Raw genomic sequence first — 19,847 nt, forward strand, 5'->3', positions numbered from 1 at the left:
TTGCAACACAAGCAGCTTAAATATCAGTGATGTGTTCCTGCTTTCCTTCTCTCCTCAGAAACAATAGTTTGTTGTCTTCATCTGCCTTGTTTTGTGGGTTTGCTTCCTGGTGTTACAGTAGGCATGAATCAAGCAGCAAGCTTGGAGTGTAAGGTGGGAAGGAAATCCCAATTTACACCTCCTGAAATGCCACAGCAGCACCATCTGCACCTCGTGACCCCAGTCCGAAAGGGGTTTGTGGAGTCCTGAGGCTTGTTTCTCCTGCTTTCCCATAGGAAAGAGCCTCAGCCTACAGCCTCAAAGCTCTCCTTGAAAGTCTGCACTGGTAGGTGAGGCTCACCATGAGGATGCAAAGGCATCCTTAGCTGAATTAAAAGGCTCAGGAAAGTCTCTTAGGGCAGGTTTCCTCTGTGTGCTTGAGCGAATTTGGATATTCCTGGTGTAATTCAGAGACAGCAAATGATCTGTCTAACATAAAAGCTGGTTTCAATTGAGATATTAGCTCAAACCTTGAAAGTCATACAGCTGCACTAAACTGCCCTTTCAGCAGGGCCAGCTAAAACCACAGAGCAAAACTACATGTAATTGCTTTTAATCATGACCAAGGACAAGCTTGGAAACGTGCTTGCTGCAGAGTGCATCGCTCTATGGCAGAAGAGAAAGGGTTGGATGTGGGAGGCTCAGGGGGAACATCTCATCAAAACCAGTGTGGAGCTAGCAAGAAGAGGGGATGCACATCTCTGCACAGGTGAGTCAGGGTCCATGAGCTCCATGGAAGACTTGGCCGCAGATGTTGATGGAGACCTTAATGCCATTGAGTGGGCCTTGCCTCCAGTTGTTCACAGTGATGGGGCAGCCTCCAAGTGCCACCGGCGCTGTGCTGGTTAGCTCAAAGGAAGAAGCCATATCCAAGTTTGAGTGACTTCAGCGCACCTTATTCACAGCCCGATTTGGGAACTTTCTGGTGTGTTATTCTGCAACAACAGTGACATCCAGTGGCCAGTTGGATTTTACTGGGAAAAGCGTGAACCGTCAATGGTCTTAACAACGTGAAGCTTTCAAATATGAAAAGGTAGTGACTAAGGAGACAAGGGTTTGGGCTTCTTGAAGAGTTTCTTTGTTAAAAAAGTCTAGTCAAACGGCATTCGTTTTCCTATGGCAGCAGGGCACTGCTTGAGAAGCAGGCTAGAAAGCATCAGTACTCTGCTCCAGCACAGAGTTCGTCCTGTGTCCTTAAACTTCAGGGAGCCAGCGAGTTGCTGAGGAATCACTGTGTCTTGTGCTATGGCATCACCACATTTTTCACTTATGAGGCGTCCACAATCCAAATAAACCATCAGAAAGGGGCTCCTGGAAAAGATGAGGAAACCAGTGTAAAACAGAAACCGGTCTGTAAAATAGTTGAGTGGGAGGTCAAAAGCAGAAAGAATAAGCAAGGATCCATCTCCTGTCAACTGGGAGCTTTGATTTGTGGCTTTCAAACTCGTTTTCAAACAGAAAATGACATCCTGTCTTGTAGTCTTTTGAAGTAATTTCACAGCTTTGACAGACATTGCCCCCAACTCACTTTCCTGGCATGGTTTAATTTCACACTGGAGCAAGAGCACCAGTCTTTTACATTCAGTTTAGAGCTGTGCTTGTCCAAACTGAGGGAACTGGGAGAATCCCAATGAAATGATCAGTGGGCAGGTTCCAAATAAACGCCAGGGAAGTGCTGTTTTACACTGTGCATAATTACATAGTGGCTACAGAATTCTGTGGAAGCCAAATGCATCCATGAAACCAAAACTGATTAGACAAAATCAACAGTCCAGCTCTGGAAATCACTAAATTTCTGATTGCCAGAGCCTGCAATAATATGCCATGGTTGTAACCACTATTTATTTCCTACAGCTAGCTACTAAGTGCATCATTATTATTACCTGCCAGAAGCCTTTGCCTAAAGCATAGTACTGCCTGTATCCAAAGTAAATCTGAGTTACCACAAGATCTGGTCCTTGCTTCAGAAATGTCTCCACAAGTTCAATGAGATGCTCTACATACAAAACCCTGTTTTGCTGACCAAGGAGCTTTCCAAGGCTAGCAGCTGCCCTCAGCTCAGACTCCATCAAGTCACTGTAGGTGTTGTAGTAACACGTTCACACTTACCTTCTTTGCAAAGTACAAGTGTGGAACAGGGAGGTATGGAAACAAGTTTTCTCCCCCCCCCACCCCAGTGCATGCCTGGCTTTGGCAAGCAGGTCCATGTGCATTCCAGACTAGTTTGGGATGGCTCAAGGGGTTTGTGATGGGATATGAAATGCTTTGCTTAGAGGTTACTTGCTTAGTGCCAGCTGTTGGGACTTTAGCGTGGCTGCTGTCTGTGAGGGCTGGCATGGCTTACATGGAAAGAGCTGATAGCTTTGGTTCAGATGGGAGCTTGTTGTCTGCTCCAGGAAGGCTGCAATCAGACTAACGAGGCACCTTGGGCAAAAAAGGGGACTGTGTTTCCTTATGGATTTCCTCACTGCTTGAGGTGTTGATGGCGGTTGACAAACAATAAAGACAGCACATTCATACCAGGCTGCCTGCACTTAGATGATCTGGTGGTCTGAGCTGGTTGGGCCAGTCTCAGAGATGTCTTAGCAACCTGAGAAGACTCTTAGAGATGCTAGGGTTTCCTCAGACTCATCGCCTTGTCTCTGGCTGCAATGCTGGCAATGGGTGAAGCTCCCAAGGTTTTGTATATTGGCCCTGTTCACTGAAGGGGGTCACGTGAGGGTCACAGGGACATGTTCACTGTCATACAGCTGCATGGCTGGCACACACCTCCAGTCACACCTTACATCATGGTTTTGCATAGAAAGATGTGTTCCCAAAAACATGATAGAGCAAGAAACATGCATTCTGCTATAGGTGAAAATACCAACAACTATCCTCCATGCAATATAGCGGACTGTGAAAGCCCTATCTTCACTTTAGCCCTACCCACATAATCTTTTTCCTACAGGTTTCTTGTCTTGATAAGTTGTTCCAGTTTATACCAGCAAACAGCACAAATACATTTTAGAAAAGAAACACTTCCAGCCTGTAGGCTTTGTTGTTTATCCCCCCAAGGACCTTTCCTTAGCATGGTCAGGAAGGGATTGAATTCACCATGTCTCAAACACAGTAGTCTTGAAGTAAGAGGGTATTATGAGCTACTCATCCACCTCCCTCTGCCCTTTAAAATTGGATCCTTGATATCCACTGAGTTATTTCTTTAAGACATATACTGAAAGGGTCCTCTTCTGTTGGACATTCTCTCTATGGAAAACTCCTAATGCAATGTAAGTAAAGATAAATTATTAAATAGCCCAAAAGTCCCCAAAACCAACCAAAGCACATTGTCCAGCACAGATCATAGCAGCTTGCCCTCCCTTGCAAACTCTGGCATGCAAGAAAGGTGGGGAACAGGGCAGAAGGATAGGCTCTGTGCTGTATTTGGGAGCTTCTGAGCAGTAGTAGGGTAGCTTGATGGACCATCATGCCATGTCTAATAGATGCTGAGGCTAAAGTTGCTATTTAAACTCACATGGTCAATGGAGAGAGGGAATCGCACACAAGGCTTACGTTCTTCCCAAACCTGGTATTTGAGATGTTGGAATGAATTGTTGTGTGGAGGTGCCCATGCTCCCCAGTGAGACTGACCAGCTTAGACTAGTCACTTCATTTGGAAATGTCAGAAGCAGCCTTGGACCCTGTTGTTTGGTTGGTCTGTCACAGCTCAGTTGTTGCTGTGGTCTGACACAGAGGCCAGAGGAGATGCTTGGGGGGTGACCTCACTTCAGTTCTCGCTTGTGGTGTTATTCTTAACCTAAGTGAAGCAGCTGGTTTGGACTTGGATAAAAAAATGACCTTTTGGTAAATAATACAAATAAAAAAATCATTGTTTTCTTTGTCATATATTTAGGGCAAGTGTGCAAAGACAGCACAGAGCTGAGTGGCTGAGCCCATGTGATGGTACTGTATTGGGCCTGAAAGCAGAGAGTTGTGCCAGCATGGGCACTAGTCCCAGGATGGTAAGCTCAGTCCCATCTTAAGTTTATTAAGGGATCTGTGTACTGCATTCCAGGCCACTTCCAGAGAAGGATTTCTAGTGTGTGACATTTGGGTGCCTCTGGAATATCTCTCTGCCCTGAACAGAAGGGATACTCAAAGGGATAACCAAAGGAAGAACAGAATGACAGAGACTTGGGGAGAGTTTATTGTACCAAAGGCTAGCAAGAAAGTAGAACGTGGCTCTGGGAATCTGCCTGTTCTTCAGGCTGAGATTATCTGTGTACAGTATTGCACTGCAGATCGCAAAGACACCCCAGGGAAACACAGATGTGTGCTCCATTACCCGGACATCAATCTGGAATAACCCCCTCGAGTTCTGACCCCTCATCACTCTGTTCTCCCCCTGGCTACAGTGTGGCCTTTCTCCAGAGCATATTCTGCAAGTGCTCATGTGTGAGACGGGAGTGAGGTGATTACATGCAAGGAAAGAATGAAGGAGAGCCATGGGAGGATTGCTGGACGTTCAGAGTGCTGCACGCTTTGCCTTTTATGTGTTACTGCTTTGCTTCCCGTGACTGTCCAAAGTGACTATGAGTCAGTTCCTCACAACTGCAGAAAATAACAACATCAAACAAGAGGGAAAATGATTTCTCCATCTGCCTTGGAGAAGGGGTGGCATGATGTAAGGAAGCTATGATGAAAGCCTGCTTTACAAGACCATTGCATGTGGCTTGTACAAAGTATATTTTAAGGCATGCTTTGGGCTCGGATACTCCTGCCAAACAGGGGAGGAAGAAAGCTCATTCCCTGCATCCCTGCTCCCCTCCCCAGCTTTTTGTATAATGTTGAAGTTTCCAAGTGCCGAAGTGTGTCCTGCATCAGAGAAAAAAACAGCAACCTGGGTGGACAGACTTACCAGCTTTGAGCACTGGGCACTCTCCTTTATGATCCTTTAGATGCTGCTGTGCCCACCAGAGCTGCTCTGTCACTCCCCCTCCTCAACTGGTCAGGGGAGAGAAAATACAATGAAAGGCTCATGGATCAAGATGAGGACAGGGAGAGATCATTCACCAATTATTGTCACAAGCAAAGCAAACTAGATTTGGGGAAATTACCTTAATTTATTAACAATCAAATCAGAGTAGGATAATCAGAAGTAAAAACTAAATCATAAAGCACCTTTCCCCTGTCCTTCCCTTCTGATGTGCTCAGCCTTGGCCAGTGGTGGCTCCATCTTGCAGCTGGCTGGCGTTGACTCCCCATTGAACACGGGGAAAGCTTAGAGCAGCTTCTCACAGAAGCCACCCCGCTACCAAAACCTTGCCACACAAATCCAGTACAGCTGCTTAGGGTAGCATCAACAGACCTAGTAGGGATTATATCTGAAGCTGCTGAGTTTCTGTGGGTTCACACTTATCTCTCATTGTCCATAGTATTTTGGTGCTGTTCCTACACAGGAGCTGCCCCAGGGCACTCTCAGTTCTGTGCTGTATCTTGGAAAATCACTTTCTCTTGGAAAGCCCCTATGCAGCTCATGAACACCAGCCTCTAGGAAGCTTTTGTTATACCTGGTCTATCTGTGATATGGGTAGGGATGCATTTGGGACATTGATGATACATATACACTGCTTGTCTCATCCTCTGGCATGGAGTAAGGCTTATGTTTCATACTAACTGTGGAAGTGGGGAGCACTGGGATCCTCCCAGCCATTCCCAGAAAATTCCCCTGCTGAATCCCCAGAAGCATTACTTTTTTCATGTTATCAATAAAATCCAAAAATCAGTATTTTCAGGTAGTCGTAACATCATACACATCCCTAGATGCTATATGTCACCTGCCTAACACCTTGCCTGGTGTGTTTCTTTGCGCTCTGATAAGACACTTCACGTTAGAAGGGTGCACAGGCTGGAGGAAACTTCCAGATGCATCTAGATCCAACTCATAAAAGCAAGATCTGTAAGCAAATCTAACATTTGCTCCTTGTCAGAGTGCACTCAGGGTACTGATTCAAGGCAATCCCAAGTGAGATTTTAGGAAAGTAAGTGGTTTAGGAAGAAAGAAGAGCAATCCTATGGTAGCAATAGGAATCTAAATCTGAGTTGGCATGAGAAAGGCTAAAAGAGGTTCCAGTTTTTAAAGGATGACATTAGCAAAGAACGACTGGATGCAGCGATAGAAGCAGCTATGATGCTGGATAAGGAATGGAAGGGAATTAAAAATTTGGAGGATTTATCCACAAGACTGATTCCCCATCATGGATCTGGGACATCTGGGACCATTTCCATGGCAGGAAAGAGTGATGTGGGATGTCATGTGCTTTCCCCCCAGTAAATTCATGCTGTTACCTAAAGATTGTTAGGGTGGAATGTTGTAATGGAGAAATTATAAAATTCAGATAAAATTCACTGCCTGAAGCGTTTGCTGTAACTCCTTACTACAGCCTCTTCTTGACACATTCATCATGCAGCTTCCAAAATGCTCAGTGCGACCAGGCTCAGAACAAGAGAACTGAAGGCATACTTTTGGAGGCAGCAAGCAAAAGAACCCATATTTGCCCCAACTGTGAACGTGGAGCTTTCAGCGTATGCATTTTTACCTACACTCATTCTTGTGAAGCCTAACTACCATAAACACTGGTGCTGCCAAGGGGCTTGAAAATCAGTGTCGAGAGAGAAGGAGGAATAGAGACTGCCGCCTCCTGATTGCAAAGCAGCCCGAGGTCTAAACGGCAACAAAACGTTATACATAACGTCTGATTCACTGTGTGGAGAATGTAAAGAACTGAGACCTCCCGACACAGTTTACATTGGCCCTTTTTATGACTAATTGTGCAGAAAATAGCTCTGCTTGTAGTGTGCATGGAAACAGTTCAGGTTTCTGCTGTGTGTCAGCTAATGGGCTAGCAAGGCTTTTTTAGCACAACTTCAAAGGATCTGGCAATGGAGGTCCTTTGTGAGGGAATTATCTCCTGCTCCTTTGTGCCCCTTTATCCTTCTAAGCCGTGGAACAAAGACTTGCGCAGCGAAGAGACAAAGTAATTTGTAGTAGATCTCTAGACCCAGATAAAGTACATAACATTTGCTTAAAAACACTTTTTCAGCTTCTGCCATCAAAACAAGGTTATGTTTTTGTGTAGGAACACCCAAGTTAATTTAACTTTTGAGGGATGCAGCCTTATGCTTAGGTATTCTATTGATGGGGGTCACCAGAACATCTGAAATGGTAAAGGAGAGCTTTAGTTTCTGTGGTCAATTAGAAAATATGTGTCTTGTTCCTGTTAGAGTTGGCTGATAAGCGTATTTCTCACCGCCTCAGGATATTCCACAAAGAAAGGAAGAAAATGCCTTTATTTCAGCAGTGTGTTTGTGCATGCACATACTTTAAGGAAACCATGTATTTTTCACCTTGTAGTAAAAAAATAAAGTGGTTTATTCTTTCTTTATAACAGTGAAAAATGAAACCTTGTGGCGATAAGGAAATGCATTACATGTGTCTGCTTTGTGTAGTCCAAAGCACAGATCTTAATTAAAAGTAAAAAAGCAACCCAGGGATGGAGAGTGTTTGATTAATGGTAGCAACTGTGCTATATAACGTGTTCCTCCAGTGTCTCCAGAACCTCTGTTTTGATAAGACAGGAGTGGAAGGAGAATAATCTTGACCTCATTAAATTTAATGAAGAAACACACCAAGCCACTCAGTCATTCTACTGTGTTTGTGTCTTGTCCTCAAATGAATCCCATGAGTATCTCTTTATCCTTAAAGGATGGAAGGACTGCATCCACACCTCTTTATCTTAAACTGTTCGGAGAGGCTGTACTTATATCTCCATTGCTCAAGTACATTCTTCCACTTCAAGCCCCTACCTAGAAAGTCTTTTCATGTCTGCTTTCTCTCCTTTTCCCATACTTGCATGGATTTCCCAGGGCAGTTGTGCTCTGACCTCTTGGATCCAGTCTTCATCAGCTGTCAAGGTAAATTTGGTTAATACTGCAGAAATAGTTTACTGAGGTTTAGACTGAAGAGGGAATAATGATGGAGAGGTGAGAGCATTCCCCTGTCTCTAATCTGTCTCATAAGTATCTAAACACAGTAACTTTTCAATAGTTATACTTTCTTGATTTTGTTATTTTCATGAAAATTTGCAGGCCAGGCAGAGAAATTTTTAGAGGTTTTAGCAGAGGCATGCACACACACATGCATATATATAAAAAGCACATTTTTTGTATCTATAAATAAAAAATAAATCCACTGATGTTATAAAAAATCCGGCAATTATTACATGTTCTGTTTGCACATATGGGCAGTCAGAGGCCAGAAATAAGTGTTTTTCACTGATGCTGAGCTTAATTGTCTCTAATATACAGATTAAATTGGTTTTCATTCATGCCATAAGCTGTCAAAAGTATTATGCTGTTGTCAGTATCTAATGAATTAATGCTTATCGCAATATATATATCACCAAGGAGAGTCATTCTATGTAAGAAATCTCTCATATAGAAAATACTCCTGGATTTTAAAACTGGGAAGGATAATTGTGATGGCCTTAGCAGCTGAAGGCCAGCCCAGACATCTCTTCCAGGAATTACTTAACCATGAAAGTACAGCAGTGACACGAGCATGTTTTCATGGCTTGCTTTACTCACCTGCATTGGACCTCTTTAGTGCCACCTTTTGCCTCAACCCTCCTTTTCCACATTTTTCTGGTCTTGAGGAGTTCCTTGTCATGGGATACCATAGATTTACTCTTCAGAAGATGTGTATTGTGTGGGATAGTTTGGACTTTGAGCATGCGTATTTCCAGGTTTTCCATTGCTGAGGTTGAGCGTGACTTCAAGCTGCTTGTTGTGTGCATAAGCAGGCAGTGAGTTGGCCACAACTCTGATGGAAAATAGCAAATACAAAGCCAGTTGCAATATGCAAATTCTGACTGAGCAGAGAAGTGAAGAAAAGGAGTCAGACCTGATCTGTATAGAAACATTGCAAATAGGTAGAAAGGACGCATTAACAGGGCAAGCTGCCGGTGGGATAGGTGGTGATTGTCCCAGATGCACATGGGATAATGCAAATGGGAACATTTTAAGCTGAGTCCAAATGTAAAGCTTTGCACAGACGTGCTCATGCCATTTCCTAGTGGTTGTTAAAGCTTCAGGCTCTGTTTATGCGTGTGGAATGGAGAATTATTTGGGGGTAGTTGAAGTTGGGGGTTGGTTTTGATTTTGTTGTTGTTGTTTTGATTTCTTTTACCTTGGTTGAACTGGGGCATTGAAAATGTTTTACTATGTGTTGAATTGTAGACTTAAAATGTTCACCTAAAAGTTTGTAATGACAGTTTTGATTTATTCAGAGATTGGAAGTTTGGTAGGGTTTTCTTAATGGAAAATGGTATTCCTTCATGCTAGGAAAAGCAAAATTAAAGGAATAGACCTTAAGCTTGGAGGAGAGGGTAAGGAGATGTGTGATGCAGAAGTTCAGTCCCTGGTCTCAGAATAGGTCCTGCAGACGCACATTCCCCATGTGCGTGGGTTTTACCTTGTCAGGAACTGTAATTGCAGTCAAAATCTGATACAAACTCCTGGATAGCTGGAGGACAGCTCCCAAGGGAAAGGGGAATGGCAGAGGACTTGAAGGGCTGGGGATGACTTACCCTGTGGAAACACGTATCTCACTATGCTTACCCTGCACAGCAGATCACCAGTCCAATGAGTTAGAAGCTTTCATCGTGATCTCCTCACAGAGGGCAGGAATGGGAAGTCCAGAGTATCACCTTTTGGTCTTCACCCATCACCTGAAGTGACTTGCAGGCTTTGCTGAGTAGCTGACATTGTTGACGATCCTGCCATTTGGAGGAGGAGGAATCAGAGCTGTTGCATAGTTACTTTCTTCCCTGGGTTTAAAGTGGTTAAAACTGTGTTCTTCTGTACTGTCACAATGTCAAAGATTTGCTGGATTCAGGACAACTGTTTACATAAAGAAATCTCTTGGCATTTGATACTCTGGTTCAGGGAAAGTAGAACGCTGTCCTATGGACTCAGAAACATCTCTGACTTCAACACCTTTGCCTTTGGTTGCTCGGTGTCACTTTGCCAGCGACAGAATGGGGACCTTTATTTGCTTTGGCCATTGCATAAAAAGCCAGGATGTGATCAAACCCAGTTAATCACTCACAAATGTCTCATTTCTTGAATCTCTGAGGGTGTGTAACACATTTTTGGGACTGCTCGTTGCTCCTTTGGCTTTTGTTATAAATAAGTTAGGGGAAAATCAAATTTTGAGTTTTCTTAAAAGGAAGTGGAGGAATCCTGGAACACACTAGGGGTCTGCAAATGTATGTTTAATCATTTAAAGAAATGTCTTTTGGCTAAAAGCTCTTAGCAGTGTTTGCAAGTTGCTCTGAAAGCCATACGACTACATCATTCCCACAACTGATGTGAATTAGCGCCCTTGTTGGCAGCGTGAGTAGAGAGATGCAGGCTTAGCGAGTACTAGGAACTGAATTACTCCTAAAGCCATAGCAACTTTGTGCAGTATGGGGGAAGTGCCCTAGGGGTGACTCTGCTGACAGTTACACCAGCTCCTTACACAGTGGCATCCATGGAGAGAGACTCCAGCATGTCCTGTCTCCTTGTTTTCGCTACGCAAAGCATTTGGCTTTGGAGCCTATGGAGCCAGGCAGTTACAAACATCTCCTGCAAACACATTGTGCTTAAGGCAAGCAGCAGCAGCAAACCAGAGAAGTGCTTTTTTACACGTGGCATGTGGTGGAACTCCGTGCTACAAGATGTCACAGGGCAAAAAGTGCAGAGAGGCAGAGGCTTGAGTACATTCATGGTGAATTGGTCTATTCAGAGCTGGCAGTGAGGTGCAGTGACCTGGGTATAAATGGGGGTCACCCAGCCGTACAGAGCTGGAAGCTAATGGGCATAATGGAGGAGGATTGTTCTGTCCTTTCTTAGGGTCATTTGTGTAGATATTTATATGCCTTTAATATTCATCACGGGCTACAGTTGGAGACAGGTTACTGGGTTACATGGATTTTAATAAACCTGTTAGTAGGCTTCTTGCCTCTTTGCTTTATATATCTAACCCACCCTGAAAACAGTGACTCTGACAATAAGTTGAAAGCTTTAGAGGGATTACACTGCCTTATTGAGTCTGTACCCCAAGCCCTTGGAGGGCTCCCATTAACTCCAGTGGGATTTGGTTCAGACCACAAGTACATAGGACTCTCTTAAGTAAACTCTTTCAAGGCCCATACATGCTGCAATACTTACTGGGCTCTTTGTTACTTCTGTGAATAGGAATGCGACCTTTACACTTCTAGCAGAGAACCGTGATTTACAGGCCTAAATCTTCACGTTTTGGGAGAGATAAGGTTACCATCCCAGCTCGTCCCAAACCAGCTGTGCAGGTGGCTGAGCAGTTGATGAAGCATTTCCTGAATCACTGCCGGTTTAGATAAAGCACTAAGTGTGTAGTACAGCAGCTTCAGAGCTTCTTCATAAGCAGATGTCAATGAACGATGATGGGCAGGGTGGACATCTGGCATTGTAAGTTGTTCTAATTCAAAACTCAAAGCTCTAGTGATATTTTTGCCACTGCAGGGTCAGTCTGATACCCATGTTAGAACTTCATTTATTCTGTGCACATACTAAGAATGGCCACGGTGGAAGACAAGACTAGCAATTCATCTAGGTTTTCTTTTATCCACCCAGTCCCTTGGCCATATGAGGGGAGGGAGGGGTAAATAAAATGGAAGAAGATCATATCAAGCTGTACATGGTCTCTTTCCCTGGCCATTGCCATTGCAGTAAGCTGTGTGGTGAATAGTTGAGTCTGAATTACAATAGATTGCATGATGTGCCTTTCTTCCTTTTGGAGCTGGTCTAACTTCTGGTAACCTTGCTTCCCAAACCTGTTGTTCCAATAGGAGGAACTCAAGTGAGTGAGAGGAGCAGTGTGATTGACAGTGCTATTTTCTACCTGTATTTTAGGTCACTTCCTCGGTAACAACACTGTGATTGATGTACTGAGACAAGCAGGATTTGAAGTGGAGCACACCCCTCCTGGACAACCAATTGGAAAGTAAGCAGCTGCCCACAGATTATTGATCGCTTTCTCTCCTTTTCTCTTTTTCTCTCCCTTTTTCTGTGACTAAGCAGGTTTATTGCATTAGTATAGGAAGTGGGTGAGGGAGTGAAGAACCTCCCTTTCCAGTTCCAGTTCCAGACAAAAAGTGCATTGTAAAGCATCTGTTGTGAGTTTGGAAACATATGGAGCTTCAGTGGCTGTTCTATTTCACTTGGAGACATTATTTGTATCACAGCTGCTTCACTATATCAGATCCATAGTGCCACAGTTTCTTTCTGTTTTCAAGAAACATCTCATCCAGCTCGTATTTCCCAATAACTGTTTTGTCTTTCTAATCCCCGTGGAGTTTTAGTCACTTCCCATTGCAGGACAGTAGAATGCCACCAACTTCATGTTTTCAGGCCCTTCTCTCAGGTGGTTCTTCTTCAGGTGGAATTTCAGTTTTGTCTGAAGGACCACATTTAAGGTAGCACCTTGGAAAGTGTGGTGGGCAGGTAAAAATAGATTCAGTATTCACTGAGCTGCTTCATCTATCTGATCAAGTAAAGCGGGCAGGAAGGGTCTATAACCAGGTTCTTGGCGATCTTCATTAGTATCAGATAAAACATGGCACAAAATCTTCCTTGGTTGGTGAAACAGACTTCCTTCCCCCCATAGACTTCTCTTTTTAATCGCCATTTAGATGAAATCTCTGTCTAAAGATACCAAAGGCAATAAAACTGTGGGAGGGATGGTGAGAGACCAGCTCGCCTTGCAAAGTTAGCCTTTCCCCTGCATTCTGCAGATAAAAATTGGCCGAGATTGCTCTGTCAGAGGGTTGTTATCTTCATTAGGAGAAAAGTGTTAGCAGCATGCTTCTGTCCCTGGTGGGCAGACATGACATGGCCCAAATATGAGGCGAGTTTCAATATGGAGGATTATTGAGGGCTAGTAGACCATGTCTGAAACAGCTATGTTTAATATAGTTGGAAAATCTGACTTATCTAACCTTGTTTGTGAAACATGCAGTTATTCATTTAGAATATAATGTGGCTCAACTGTACATAAGTGTCTTTGACAGAGCATTTATCCTAAATGCTTCTTGGAGTATGTTGAGCAATAAAAGTGCAGTCTTAAATAACAATGGGGGAAAAGGGAAAGAAAAAGCTATCAAACAGAATTATTCAGAGGAGGTTTAAGAAGCACTTTGGCAGAGGGAGAAAAGTCAACATGGCAGAGAGAAGAGCTGTAAAGACTGTGACTGACTGGAGTTAGAAATTTGGGCTAAAATCAACAAGAAATGCCTGTGTCTTAAAATACAGAGAAATAGAAAAAACAAGCAAACTATACCAAAACAGCTGAGGTATACCATTCCTAGGTTTCTGACAAAGAAACTTTCCACTCAGGGAAGCAGGCACTTTCCTCAGCAATTTTCATTTAGTTGAAAGTATCATCTTCCCATGAAAAGTATTTCTACTTGGAAATTGTGAAACTATTAATTTATTGGCTGTTTGCAAGCCCTTGAGAAGAAAGAAAGATGCAGTGCTCCTTACGGCCTTGGGTTATGTCTACACACATCACTGAAGACTTGAAATAATGTTATAGGGCAGGAAACTTGAAACAAAGCCACTGCTTAATGTTGACTTATTTGCAATGTGGGGCACCTCTGTCTGTGCATTCCCTTGCCTTGGCAGCAGCGTGTCTTATTCATTTGATGTCTTCCCTAAAATTGTCAGTCCTTGGGGGAAACCTACTAGAAAGCAAGTGGACTTGGACTGCTGCCTGGAACAATGTTTGCTAGTTGAGTTACCCTACACTTGGTAGCTTCTGTTCCTAGCTCCAGACCAGAACATTGGGTAGGTTGGTCCCTTTTTCTGGATTAGTGCCCTGTTCCTGTGGGGTCTGTTCTGAACACTGAACATAGAAAACTTTATTAAAAGGTTGTGGTGGGTTGAGAGGGCTCAGGATGGGGACCTTATCACTCTACAACAACCTGAAAGAAGGATGGAGAGAGGAGGTTGCTCGTCTCTTTTCCCAAGGAACAAGGGGTAGGACAAGAGATAACTACCTCAAGCTGCACAAGGAGAGGTTTCGATTGGATATTAGGAAAAAGTTCTTCACAGAAATCGTAGTCAGGCATTGGAACAAGCTGCCCAGGGAAGCAGTGGAATCATCATCCCTGGAAGCATTCAAAACCCATGGAGATGAGGCCCACAGTGACAAGGTTTAGTGGTGGACTTGGCAGTCCTGGGGTAAAGGTTGGACTTCATGATCTTAAAGGTCTTTTCCAAGTTGATTCTATGACGTTGGGTGACACTAGGTGCTCACCAAGCTACTCTGTCACTCCTCTCCTCAGCAGGATGGGGCCAGGGGGAAGTAAGATGGAAAAAAACAACCCTTTGGGGTTAAAACAAAAGCAGTTTAATAAAGCAAAAGCAAAGATCATGCTCAGAAGCAAATGAAAACAAAAGATTTTATTCTCTACTTCCCATCAGCAGGAAATGTCTGTCGACTTCCCAGGAAGCAGGGCTTCAGTATATGTTGTGTGTCCCCCCCACCCCCTTTACCTCTCCTTTTTTCCCTTACCTTGTATTGCTGAGCAGACATCCCATGGTATGGACTATCCCTTTGGTCAGTTTGGGTCTGCTGTCCTGGCTGTGTCCACTTCCAAGATCCTACAAGCCTATTGGTAAGGAGGCAATGTTGGAGATACAGCCTTGGTTCTGTGGGAGCACTGCTCAGCCGTGGCTAAAACAGTGGTGTGTTATCAACACCTTTGTAGCTACCCATACAAAGCAGAGCACTGTGAGGGCTGCTGTGAGGAAGATTAACTCCATCTCAGCCAGACCCAATACAAGAATATACTGTTATTTGGGAGCACTGGATTGTTAAGAGAGAGCATGTGGTTGTACTCCATAAAGATTAGATGCTCTGTATGTTTTCCTATGGTCTGATGATCCAGGCAGATCAGCCATTCTTAGATGAGAATACAGAAAGAAAAATAAATGGCATGGTAAAGAAGTTACCACTAAATTGCATCAATGAAGGTGCAGAAATAGTAAATTATGGGAAGTTTAAATAAAAGAGAATGTACATGTATGCAGGAAATAGCTTTCTGCCTTTAGATAAAAAAGAGACTCCCAGACCTGAGAGATCAGGGATTGTGTTTTCATTGTCCTACAGCTATAGCCATCAGAAGTGCTGAGGCTCCCTCTTAGAAATAAGGAGGCTGCTGCAAACCATTTTGTCTCACTTTTTTTAGAATAGCTTGTGTTTTATGATTTCTGTGCAAGCTGCAAAAGACGGTCTAGTCAGACACTGGTATGATAAAAGTTGATGGCATATTCAGAAAGCACAGCCAGTTAATCGTTGGGTTGTTGGGGTTATGTTATGCTCTCATGAGACCCCACCTGGAGAACTGCATTCAGCTCTGGGGCCCACAGCATAAGAAGGATGTGGACCTGAGAGAGTCCAGAAGAGGCCACAAAGATTCTCCAAGGGCAGGGGCAGCTCTGGTCTGGAGCCAGGATGAGAGAGGTGGGCTTGTTCATCCTCAAGAAGAGAAAGCTCCAGGGAGATCTTAGGGCAGCTTCCAGTGCCTAAAGGGGTCTTGCAGGAAAGCTGGAGAGGGTCCTCTTACTAATTCACATAGTAATAGGAAAAGAGGGAATGGCTTTAAACTAAAAGAGGGTAGATTTAGATTAGATACTGTGAGTGTGGCAAGGTGCTGGCAAGGGTTACCCAGAGAAGCTGTGGCTGCCCCATCCCTGGCAGTGTTCAAGGCCAGGTTGGAAGGAGCTTGGAGCAACCTGTTCTAGTGGAAGGTGTCCTTGGCCATGGCAGGGGGTTGGAACTGGATGATCTCTAAGGTCCCCCCGAACCCAAACCAGTCTGTGATTCTGTGTTGCTGTAACTGAGTCTTAAGGAACCTTGCATTCTTGTCTAGCCTTCTTTTTTTTGCTCTCCTCTTTCCTTTGTAAAAGATAAATACATTTCAAAACACTTATAAAGGCCCAGAAGAGGATCCATTTTGGGAGAGTGGCTCTACTAACCCCATGTATAACATAGAATAAACAAGTAGAAGCTCAACAAATTTTGAACTGCTTGCAAGGAGAAATTGTTTCATGGATTGGATTGTAGAGATGCAGGTGTTTTCCTCTTGATTCTTGTGAAGCTGTACATGAAATAAGAGGTATTTTTCTCCTCTGCTGAAACCCAAGAGAGACATTTCTGCTTTGCTTCCAAGTAACTTGTATAAGAGAGTGAAGCTCACTGCATTGCATTCTGGCACTGACAACTGAAAAATTGGATTGTGTTCAGGGAAGATCAGCTGGACTCTAATGTAGAGATTGGTGGGAGTGGAGAAAAATGCAAGGGTTAGAAACCCCTGAAGCAGCTGCATGCTTATGTTTTGGCCAAGGGAATCCAGAAAATTGTTGGACAGATTGTGCGGAGAAGGATGAAGAGGAACGATTTGACCACATAGGCACATAGGAATGTTTGGAGGTATATTACACTGAAACTGAGGGTGGGTTTGGCTGAATATCAGTGATTTCTTGACAGTAATTTGCAGGACAGTCTTTCTCAGGTTATGTCAGAAGCCCCCTTACTTGAAATGATGAAAGCAACTTTAGCAAAACACTCATATTACATCCTGCTTACTACAAATGTTGCCTTGCCAAAAAAGCAAATACTATTTTTCTTTAATATCGTTGTTCCTATGTTTTATTTATTGAAATTATTAGTAGTCTGATCTTCATTGTTCAATAATACTGAAGCAGTGGTACCATAAATAGGTGGGGTAGTGTGGTATGATGCTTAAGCTCTGCCACATCCATTTCAGCTTCAGTAAGAAATAACTAGTACTGTTCCTGAGTATCAGAAAAGCCTTGGGAAGAGTGAAACAGGTCAAAGACCAAAGCTGTTTATTTTTTCAGTTACATACAGGATGGATAAAGCCAGAAGATTGTTGGCTTTCTGTGTCCAAAATACTAAACATGGGTCGTGAAATGGCTCCTCTGTAAGCCGACCAAAATGAATACCTAGAGTCTCACATTTCTGTTTGTCTAGTGGCAAGCGCATGTTTGAGCCAAGTTCTCCCTTTCTTAAGGTACTGGGGAAAAGTGAGAGCTTGGCAGGCTAGAAGAGATAGCCAAGGCATGGAGGGGTTTGATGGCTCCAGAATCAATGAACTGGCAAAGAGAAGTTCATCTAAAGTACATCTAGCTGTTGTGGAGCTGTTTGGGAGCTCTCACTGACTGGATTTCTGTAATCCCCTAGCTCCCGTTGATCTGCCTGGTGGCCCGGGGTTGACCTTCCTCAGCCTCTTCTAAAATCCCACTAGCTGATTGATGAAAACACCTTCTTGAAAGCTCGATCCTGTTCTGTAAAAGAAACCCTGCTGTATTCAGCATGCAGAACCCTGCCATAACTGCTTGAGAACTTACCCCTATGTTGTCTTCATCTGTTTATTTTGTTGCCTGAGGGAAAGCAACTCGCATCTGCTTGCCTGACAACCTTCAATAGCGTTCAGATTTGCTTCTTATTTTGCTGGCTGTCCTCCTTGTCCCCAGATAAAGGCATTGGAAACGGAATGGCTGAATCAGTATCTCATTGCTTTGCCCTGACATAAAAATGACAACTTTTTGTGGGGCTTCTGCCAACTGGCTGTCCCTACCTCTCTGTCTTCAGAAAGCAGAGCTCCATGCTTTGAGTGAGAAGAGGGGAGAAAGTTTCCCCTCAGATGGATTCCAGTGACTTGAGCAGATAAAGGGCCACAGCTGCTTCATATTTAATTGGAAACAGCCAAATTGCCAGATCAATCCCGGAAGCACCTGTGTCCATGATGACTCTATTGTTACTGGGTTCTCAGATTGGCTCTGACCGTCTGCCACACGCCAAGCCCTGACGTACTGCACGCTGTTCTCTTGGCCAGAAAAGCATGCAGCACTGCTCATTTCCATCAGACTGCTCTCTCTGATATCATGCTCAATGCTGCCTTCTTTCAGAATGGGAGTAATCAGGACAAGCTTTTATTTCTGACTATCTGAGAGCTTATTATAAGCTCTCAGAGCTCTGCTGTAGAAATTAATTGCCTTCCTCTTTATGTTAGAACTTCCTGACCCAAGCAAAGCAACATGTCTTTGCTTTTGTAGCTTATTCCTTTCCTTCTTTCTGCAGCAAAAAGCTTGCTTCTTCGTCTTTTCCTGTAGCATCCTACCTTGTGTGATCGTGGCTCTCCTACTCAGCATTGTCTCATAGTGGAAGTCTTCACTCCACGATGAATGCTTTCTTCTTCCCCATGGGATGAAAGCACACCCAAAATACATGTAGTGATGAAGCCATTTCACTCCATCAGGGTCCCTAACCTTCACAAGGTGATACGCAGAGGTGGAAAAATGTTTAACATAACAATCCCTACAGCCCCAGATTGGTAGAAGTGCCAGTTAAGTAGATTGCATCCCAGAAACTTACGGATGCCAAGGGGTTGCCAAGTTCCTAGGAATGCCCAAGCAACTTTCTGGTGCCAGCCTGGCAGGGTTACTCCTCTCTGCTTAGCTGTTGATGTTCAGGATGTGTTTGGGAAAATGTTATAGTTGTAATGAAATAAGTACAGATTTACTTAAAAAGGGGGGAATTCTGAGAGCTGTGACACTTGCATTGGAAACAACTGAGTTAATTGAGGAAAAAAAAAGAAGAGCTGGGGAGATATTAGCCCATTCAGGATCCCATCTCTTCTGAGACATGGAAAAATGCATTTTTTGAGTGTTTTTTTGTTTGTTGGTTTGGTTTGGGCTTGGGGGTTTTCTTTGTGGTGGTGGTGGGTGGAATAATCTCCCCATTGAGATGCTGCAGTTCTTCTGAATCCTATCATAAACCTTTGGATCTTTCACTTGATCTGAGTCTGAAGATCATATTCCCTTCAGTAGCTTCCTTCCCTTAGAAGAAGACAAACCCGTTATTTAGAGGGTTTCTCTGACAGCATAATTTGCAGTAAGAGGTGTATAGGGATTAAATGGTGTTCATCTGCATACATTGGCAAATGTATTGTCTCGTCTAACGTTGGGGAATATGACTACTTAACACTTGAAATATTTTGTCATGGAAATAATGCACGTTACATTTTCAAGGGATTCCCACATACCTTTGAAATATCCCCTTTGCAATTGAATTGTCTTTGTGTCTATAATTACCTGACAGCCACAAAGTCTGAGCCAGCTGAAGTGACTCTTAGGGGAAAAGGAATGTAAGAAAAGCTCTTAAGATGTGGTACAGAAGTAAAGTCAATGTACAAGTTCTCAGCCATAGAAACTTAATTATCCTGGAACTTCCTGAGCAACACCTTGCTTAGGGGCAGTGGATGTTCTTTAGGACCCCTTTAAATGCTGAACACCTTCTGAAACAACGGAATTTAGCATCTTGCTTAAAGAAATATGGGAAGGAGCAATATAATTCATGGTGTTGATGAAAGAATATGGAACAAAGCTTCTCAGGAATTTTGTGCTTGACTAGTTCTCCCAGTGGGACACCCACTTTTCTCTATAATCAGATTTTATCCTTGGCAAAATTTCTGGTTTCTTTGGAAAAAAAAGTCATTTCATATTCCATATCCTTCAACTCCTTGGGAACTTGCATGCAGGGCCACTGGGGAACCTGGGCTTGCTTCTTTTTGCTCAAGGGCAGCTTCATCACTGAGCTGTCCTGCAGCCAATGCTAAGGTTCCTAGGTCTTCTGCTTCTCTGCAGCCCATTAGTTTTAG

At 43.6% G+C, this 19,847-nt stretch overlaps 1 protein-coding gene across 2 annotated transcripts in view; it reads left to right on the plus strand.

The window, feature by feature from the left end:
• The window catches only part of TRABD2B (TraB domain containing 2B), a 291,115-nt gene that overhangs the window by 230,932 nt on the left and 40,336 nt on the right, over positions 1 to 19,847 (plus strand). For both annotated transcript variants that reach the window (XM_061344875.1, XM_061344874.1), the window contains exon 5: positions 12,013 to 12,103. In XM_061344875.1, the coding sequence (XP_061200859.1) occupies positions 12,013 to 12,103 (91 nt within the window). The remainder of the gene's footprint in view (positions 1 to 12,012; positions 12,104 to 19,847) is intronic.

This window comes from Neopsephotus bourkii, unplaced genomic scaffold, assembly GCF_033783945.1.
Source record: "Neopsephotus bourkii isolate Nb327-2 ecotype Australia unplaced genomic scaffold, CSIRO-AGI_Nbou_v1 NB_234, whole genome shotgun sequence".
Lineage (NCBI taxonomy): Eukaryota > Metazoa > Chordata > Aves > Psittaciformes > Psittacidae > Neopsephotus > Neopsephotus bourkii.